This window comes from Macrobrachium nipponense, chromosome 2 (assembly GCF_015104395.2).
Source record: "Macrobrachium nipponense isolate FS-2020 chromosome 2, ASM1510439v2, whole genome shotgun sequence".
Classification (NCBI taxonomy): domain Eukaryota; kingdom Metazoa; phylum Arthropoda; class Malacostraca; order Decapoda; family Palaemonidae; genus Macrobrachium; species Macrobrachium nipponense.
In genome coordinates this window covers 70,501,468-70,510,434 of record NC_087201.1, presented here as the reverse complement: position 1 = coordinate 70,510,434, position 8,967 = coordinate 70,501,468, and the positions used below count along the sequence as shown (strand labels likewise).

At 35.0% G+C, this 8,967-nt stretch overlaps 1 protein-coding gene across 1 annotated transcript in view; it reads right to left on the bottom strand.

Moving 5' to 3' along the window:
* LOC135220658 (carnitine O-palmitoyltransferase 1, liver isoform-like) overlaps positions 1-8,967 on the bottom strand; it is a 485,885-nt gene that overhangs the window by 273,956 nt on the left and 202,962 nt on the right. The window contains 2 exon segments of the mRNA XM_064258010.1: positions 1,704-1,903; positions 2,031-2,253. Coding sequence (XP_064114080.1) covers positions 1,704-1,903; positions 2,031-2,253 — 423 coding nt within the window.

Genomic DNA, 8,967 nt, shown 5'->3' with positions numbered 1-8,967 from the left:
TGAACTTCTATGTGCCCGTGCACGCGCAGTGCAGGCACGATTTCGCACACGAACACCGGCCCATCTCCCTCACTTAGGCCTTCGCTTTCAGTAGTGTCATCGGCGACAAAACTAGACCCTATATCCTCATCCTCTCCCTCCTCAGATTCTCCCTCATAAGCGCTAAAACCACTAAATTCGAGCTCACTTTCGGGATGTGAGCCTCGAACGGACATTGGGGGCAAATATTCGTCATCACTGACATCGGGACTGATGTCCTCATCACTAGATGACCATCCGCCATCAAAATGAGGACTTGCGACATATTCCGATAAGTATTCCTCTATATCCCTTGGTTGGAGGTCTCCCAAATTCCTACAAATGCCCCTAAGGACGCCCCGATGCTTCCTAAGAGTTACTAAAGGCACACGAGACACACGTTGTGATCCTAAACCACTTTCATCCACATGTGGCCGCACAGAACGGCGTTGAGGTGCCAGGTCATCCTGGGTGCTTGGTCCTTCGCCAGCATCCAAGCATCCAAGTCCAAAATACGCCTTACACAATCCCTTCCGACGGGTAAAACGCGCCTTTCGCAGTCCATACGTCGTTGAGACATCTCTATGTACGTCCTGTACCTCAACAAATATTCAAAGTCTCGCACAAGTCCAGGAAAACTCGATTGCGACAAAAGATCGCTCTCGGACGACACGGCGCTCCCAGCATCCCCCAAGGCACGTGATTCAAAAGTTTTAGGCCTATAAGTATTTTTCCGCGAATTTAAAAAAAAACTTTTGTATGTCGACATAAATTACGTCCAGTCGGAACCCAAGAGACAATTTATCTCGACGTAAAATACGTCCAATAGGCATTTAAGGGTTAACTATAATAATAATAATAATAATAATAATAATAAAAAATAATAATAATAATAAAAATAATAATAATAATAATAATAATAATAATAAAAAAAAAAAGAAGCTTCCAGCCTTCTGCTTACGTTCAGCACTTATGAGTATCGAACGATCGCCAAGCAACCACTTTCACCTAACACACAATACGTACAGTAATCAAATTTTCATTATCTCTTCAACTACTGAAATTACCAAACTATAATAATCATTCATTTCCATTCTTTATTATATCTTTACATAATGTTTTTTTATTAAATGTATTGCATGAATAAGTTTTTCAATTTACAGCATCCTTATACCAATAGAATACATAGAGCACATGGGGTAGATGCTGACCAATAGGAGACCAGGATCTCACGGCGGTGACTAGCATCAGGAACCAATGGGAGGGCGGGAGGATGGTGGCGAGTTTACTCAGTTGGCGGCGCGTGAGTTTTAAAATTGTTCTCGGTGGTCTGGGCGAATCTCGGGACTTTAAAGCAACAACCTTTCGTAGCAAACTGTTTTTGTATGTAGAGCCAAAAAAATTTTCGTATTTGCTTTCGTATCTCAAGTTTTTCGTAAGTTGAGCCTTTTGTATGTCAAGGTACCACTGTATATATATATGTTATGACACAGGAAGTTCTCATTTATGGTAGGGAGGAATACTCATCTAAGAAAAAGGCTAGCAAATACTTAGTCTATCTAACAAATCCAACTTGTCACACTACAAAGGACATAATGCATCAATATGATGTGGTGTTTATTTCATATGGGAGAACAAACATTTTCATAGCCTTTCATAACTCATCACAATACAAAATCACTTACATCTGGAGCTCCTTTGGTGTCAGAAGTTTACCCTTATAATAGCATGGCATCTTAAAGTATCTACCAGCATGATACACTGCAATATGAGTAGAATCCCCAAAGTGCACGATCTTGTCCGTTTCAATACCAGGGATGCGACAGGTATTAAAAGTACGCTCATACTGATATGAGCACAAAGGTACAGCATTCTGGACCATAATCTAGAATAAAAAGATAAACATAGGGATGGTAAAAATTACAAAGGAAAAATTTCTGAAATAAGCACTTTTACAAAAAAAGCAAACACAATAGCCAAGAGCCACACCATCAATAAAGACTAAATCTTACCGGCTGAAGCTGCTGTCTCTCTATCAGACGACGGAACAGGAAAGCTGCATGAGAAACATTAGCAGCTCGTGCTGCTTGTTTGTTTGTTGGATGAAGAAGAATGGCATCTGTACCATAGAAGTTAGAGTTCACCATTAGGGGAGAACGGCCACGCAGATACACAAACTCCTCCCACCAATCTGTTACATAGTTGGTGGCCCACCATGACTTCAATACAAGGTACCTAGAAAATACCAACACTCATAAATTAATATATTTATAAAAACCATATATTGCTCAATTGCTTATATGTTTATAGTGACAATACAAAGTATTTAGGGTTAAAACACAAAAATCTACCCATCCACCTAGTTCATTGCTGTACTATTGCTAATCTTATTATACTACTGATACTACAGTAATAGAAAGTAAATAGGTTAAAGCACCAAAATCTACCCTGCATCCATCTAAAAGCATTGCTGCATTGCTAATCTGATAAAACTGATAATAGAATGTATTTAGATTACAGCACCCAAATCTACTATGTATCCACCTAAAATTGCTGCTGCATTGCTGATATGATTAAACTGATAGTAGTAAGTATCAAGGTTGAAGCACCATAATCTACTCTGTAACCAACTAGTCATTAATGCATCACTCAATTGATTATACTGATAAGAGATATTAGGTTAAACCACAAAAATCTACCCTGTACCCATGCAAAATCAATCTCTAAAACCTTGAATATAAAAATAAATTTAAACTTAGCCAGCTTGATGGGTTATAATACCTCAAGGTTAAAGACCAATGTGTAGGACACCGACCCAAAAGAATGAGAGGGAGTTACTCACTAGGAATTGCCAAAAGGACTTGTTAAAAGGGATAAAACACATTAGTAAATAGTGAGTTTAATGCACGAAATAAGCACCCTTCCAACAGGTGGAGGTGATTAAAATCCTAACAAAAATCTACATACAGACAATCCCCGGTTATTGGTGGGGGTTCCATTTCGAATGAAAAGCAAAAATCAATGATAATGACTTTTGGCACTTAATAACCAGTTAGTGGTGCTTCTGTTAGGTATGTATTAGCGCCAATATTCTACTATCGGCTCCTATAACCAGAAATCGGCACTGGACAAGCCCTATTAAACAAGATCACTAGTAACTGAGGACTCCCTGTATGTACTGTGAAAAATAGTTCTGAGGAATAAGGAGGTGGTGTAGATGCTGACATGAGGAGGGACTGTAAGTTGTACATTTGAAGCTCCTTACAAAGGAGGAGGTTACAAAGACAGCTGGTAATTAATAAAGATTTGGTGGATGTGAATGTGATAACACAGATAGTGGAGTTGGCACAATGTTACAAATGGTAATGGTAGAAATAAAATGAAAGAGTGCAGAATAAATGAAGAGTACTGAAGACTGAAATACATTGATAGAGCAAAGCTATGCATTTTTCACAAAAACTAAAATGAAAAACAGAAGTGCATAACAAGAAGTCTACTACCAGCAAAGGTTTAAGAGATTTGTTGGAACAAATTGAGTTGATTTGGAGTAAATGATGAAAGATCACTACAGTAACACCTCGACTTAACACACTTCAGGGGTGCCAACTTACATAGCCTGTACAGCCGTTTAAATACAAGACACTTTGAAGTTAATAGTATTGGATCACACAATGGGACAGCATTAAGCACGTTTTTGTTTGTGCTGGTCATGGATGTGTTCAGTGAAGAGATCAGGAATGAAAATATGTGGGAGTTTTTGTATGCCAATGATTTGGTGATTACTGCCAAAAATGAGGAAGAACTGCAGAGAAGGGTTGGAGAGTGGCAGGAGTTTTTAAAGAGGGGTGGTTTAAAGGTGAAAGTGAATAAAACAGAGGTTTTGGTGAGCAGTAGGGAAGATAGTGGCAGAATAGTAATACAAGAAAGAAGAGGCTCAATTATAAAACAGGTGGAAAAATTTGAATACTTAGGATCTACTTTAAGTCAAGAGGGAGGATGTAAGACTAAAGTTGACTGTAGGATAAGAGCTGCATGGGGGAAGTGGAGAGAGGTAGCTGGAGTAGTACGTATGTGGTAAGAGACTGTCAATCAAGCTAAAAGTCAAGATCTATAGCACAGTGATAAGACTAGTGTTTATGTACAGATTGGGAATATGGGCTTTAAAAAGAAAAGAAGTAAAACTTGAGAGAACAGAGATGAGATGCGGAGGTGGAATATGGGAATATCACCGCTTGAGAGACTGGAAGTGACGAAAGAAGAAGGGCAGGCTTAGTCAAGATTAGAGGTGATAAGAGAGCCATGACTGAGAAAGTATGGGCATGTTAGAGGAACCTGTAAGATCAAGAGGGAGAGTAAGAATGAGATGGCAAAATAAAGTGAAGGAAGATATGGAGAAAAGAGCTTTGGTGGTGAATGATGTCTTTGATAGAGGGTATTGGAGAAGGCACATCAGGCAACCAACACCTTAATGTAGGGATAACGGTGGGAAAGAAGAAACTGAAAAAAAATACTTGGACGTTTACCGTACATTGTGATGATTTTTTTAGTGATTGCATCATACTTTATCTTGCAAGCACATAGTCTTCACAGTAGGTGAGTGCACAAAATTACTGTATATTATTAATGACAGTTTTTGTATTAAATGAATTAACTCTTTTGCACTAATATACATTTTTAGTCTGTTTGCAAAATCAGATCTGAACTGATTAAGTAAATAAATCTTTGACATCAAATAAGAACAAAACAAAGGTTAGTATATTAATATCCTATTGTTCTTTTGACGTCAGGCATATAGTACAGTGGTACCTTGACCTACGAGAGAATTAATATAAGAGTTTTCCATGGTACGAGTCGTCACTCTGTCAATTTTTTGCTTTGTTATGCAAGCAAAAAAAATTGAGGTATGAGCTCGAGATGCCGCTGCTGCGTAGATGACGTAGTGACGAAAATTAAGATAAGCAAAGAAGAAAAAGTAAATATGCATCTTTTCTATGAATCTTTAAAATAGTTATACATTAATTCACTGCAATCGATAATATAGTTTGTATTATCATATTATTGTACGTATTATAAAATACTAACATAGCAGTTAATGTTTTGGTTTGGAAATCAGCTGATGGCAAGTACGAGTTTATTTCGCCATATATAACTCAATTCTGGGTGAATTTTCTTGCTTCTAGTTACCAAAAACAAATATCTAAATACTTGACTTATGTGAGACAAGGTTGTTTTTAAGATAAGCAAAGAAAAAAAAGTAAATGTTTTTAAGATAAGCAAAGAAGAAAAGGTAAATATGCATCTTTTCTATGAATCTTTAAAATAGTTATACATTAATTCACTGCAATCGATAATATAGTTTGTATTATCAAATTACTGTATTACAAAATACTAACATAGCAGTTAATGCTTTGGTTTGGAAATCTGCTGATGGCAAATACAAGTTTACTTCACCATATTTAACTCAATTCTGGGTGAATTTTCTTGCTTCTAGTTACCAAAAACAAATATGTATCTAGATACTTGACTTATGTGAGACAAGGTTGTTTTTCATCATCCAACGTGTTTTTTAGTCAAAATATGACTTGAATACATCTTGTTGTGATTGTGAACTACATTATTTTTTCGTTATCAGATTGCGTGGGCAGCATGTTTATTGAGTAAAACAATTATGTAATTCCGATAACTATTTTCACTTTCTTTTATCGTAATATGAGCTTTGCGTTATTTATCTTTTATCAGCGTGAAAACAACAGTAAAATGTGTTCTTTTATGCCCAGTAGTTTTGATAATAAAATTATTTTCTCTCAATTTTATCAAGGGTTCTGTTTGACAGCATAAGTTTACGGGAGTTTTATCCTTGATGCTGATGCACGACAATAGCCATTAGCAGCTTGAACAGTTTTCTCAGCTACAGCTACGACTTGGTTTAAGTTTAACAGTATATTACCTTGTTGATTTTTTATCTATAACGATTAAAGTTATTACATAAAAATATCTCAGTCCTAGTCCACATATCATTTATAACATAACTACGGTAATTGTTTACTTTCGTGCGATGGTTGAAATACAAGGCAAACGGATGTTGTTGTTATCAATTTCGGTTGTGCTTGGCAAAAAAAAAAGTTGTTTCTTGCTTGGCTGTACACATTTACGCAAGTTGTGTAACATTTAAACAATAATTTCATCATTCTCTTTTGCCATTTTTGAACTTATTTAACTGGATGACTGGATAAAGTTAGGCAAATGTAACATAATTTGATCACTACCTGTACACGATATAAACCTTATTATATCTTTACATGCTCTTTCTATTATATTTGTATATGATATTTGTTATTTAGAAATATATTTTCCTTATTTAATAACATGAAACATAAAAATATGGGGTGGCATATTTGTTATTTAGAAATAATTTCCTTATTTAAAACAGAAACATAAAATATGGGCTAGTGGTGGCATTATTTTTGAGGGTTACAACGGATTAAGGACATTTTAAGTATTTTCAATATGGAAAATTGATTTGATGTGCGAGCAAACTGAGCTACGAGCTCAGCCACAGAACAAATTAAACTTGTAGATCAAGGTACCACTGTACTTGCTGTTTTACAGAGGAAAGCAGACCCTGTGTATACCTTTAACCCTCTTACGCCGACTGGACGTATTTTACGTCGGCATTTTTTGTCTCCCGTGTGCCGACTGGACGTATTTTACGTCGACTTACAAAAGTTTTTTTTTAAATTCGCGGAAAAATACTTATAGGCCTACCAGCCTAAAACTTTTGAATCACGCACCTTGGGGGATGCTGGGAGTTCACGGATCAAGGTGTTGTTTTGTTTACAATCGTTACGTAGGCGCGCAAGCGCGAATTTCTTTCTTGCCGCACTAAAAAGTATCTGTGACACATCTCGGAAATTATTTCGTCACTTTGACATAATTTTTGTACCATTGTAAATTAGCCGTTACATGAAGTACTATAGTATATGAAAATGTGCGCATTTTTATGTAGAATACAACAATAAAATACTCATGATTGTAGCTTTTATCAGTTTTGAGATATTTTCATATAAATAACAATAATTGCCAAAATTTCAACCTTCGGTCAACTATGACTCTACCGAAATGGTCGAAAAACGCAATTGTAAGCTAAAACTCTTATATGTTAGTAATATTCAATCATTTACCTTAATTTTGCAACTAATTGGAAGTCTCTAGCACAATATTTCGATTTATGGTGAATTTATGAAAAAACTTTTTCCTTACGTCCGCGCGGTGGGTAACTCTTCCGAAAAAAAATCATACATGCGATTGTGGTAATGTTTGCACCATTTTAAAATTAGCCGTTATATAAAGTTTTATATATGGAAATGTGCGCAATTTCATGCACAATACAACTAAAAACAACCCATGGTTGTAGCTTTTATCAGTTTTGAGATATTTTCATATAAATAACGATAATTGCCAAAATTTCAACCTTCGGTCAACTTTGACTCTACCGAAATGGTAAAAAAACGCAATTGTAAGCTAAAACGCTTATATTCTAGTAATATTCAATCATTTACCTTCATTTTGCAACAAATTGGAAGTCTCTAGCACAATATTTCGATTTATGGTGAATTTATGAAAAAAATAACATTTTCTTTACGTCCGCGCGGTACCTCTTCCGAAAAAATCATACGTGCGATTGTGGTAATGTTTGCACCATTTTAAATTAGCCGTTACATAAAGTTTTATATATGAAAATGTGTGCAATTTCATGTAGAATACAACAAAAAATAATTGAAGGTTGTAGCTTTTTCTCATTTTTGAAATATTTGCATATAAATCGATAAATAGAAAAAAAACCACGTTCGGAGGTCAACTTTGACTCTACCGAAATGGTCGAAAAAAGCAATTGTAAGCTAAAAACTCTTACAGTCTAGTAATATTCAGTAATTTATCTTCATCTTGAAACAAATTCGAAGTCTCTAGCAAAATATTTTTCGATTTATGGTGAATTTAAAAAAAAAATTTAAAAAAAAATCTTTCCTTCCCTCCGCACACGATTCACGCCACACAATCTCCCGAAAATGCGTAAGTACCATTCTCGGAAATATTTGCTTCATTTTCCTATTGGCATTTCATAGAGTTTTATATATGAAAATGTGCGCAATTTCATGTAGAATAAAACAAAAAATATTTGAAGGTTGTAGCTTTTCTTATTTCCGAAATAATTGCATATAAAAAATATATATATAAAAAAATTCGACATTCGGTCAACTTTAATTCGTCAGATATGGTCAAAAACTGCAATTTTAAGCTAATACTCTTACAGTATAGTAATATTCAATCATTTGTCTTCATTTTGAAAGAAATTGGAAGTCTCTAGGACAATATTTAGATTTATGGTGAATTTTTGAAAAAAATATTTGTTTATGTCCGCGCGTTACGAATTCATGCATTATTTTGTGATAATATTTTCTCTGTGTTGTGTTGCTTTTATCATTTTACAATGTGTTATATACCAAAATGATAGAAATTTAGTGTACATTACAACAAAAAAAAGTAACTTGTTACCTTTAACTGTTTTGCGCACAGCGCGATTTGAATACAATTATATATGAAATTTTATTTTTGCGCTATCATATATCGCATTATTTATATATGATAATGATAATTTTTTTCATTTCTGATGGTTGCATACTAAACTTCAGCCAATGAGAAAAAAAGGAGCCAAAAATGAACTCTTAATCTTAAAAACTAAGCGCGCTGTGATTTTTTGAAAAAAATATTTTTTCCGCTTCCGCGCTCACTCTGAAACACCTCTGGCACACGAGAGACAATTTTTTTTTTTACCGCTTTGGTGTAAGAGGGTTAATTCAACTGGTGGCATACTACAGAATCCCATTTGTGATAGTGGAATTAAAAGAAAAATACAAAAAATAACAGCAAAAGTATAGGTAAACTGAAAAG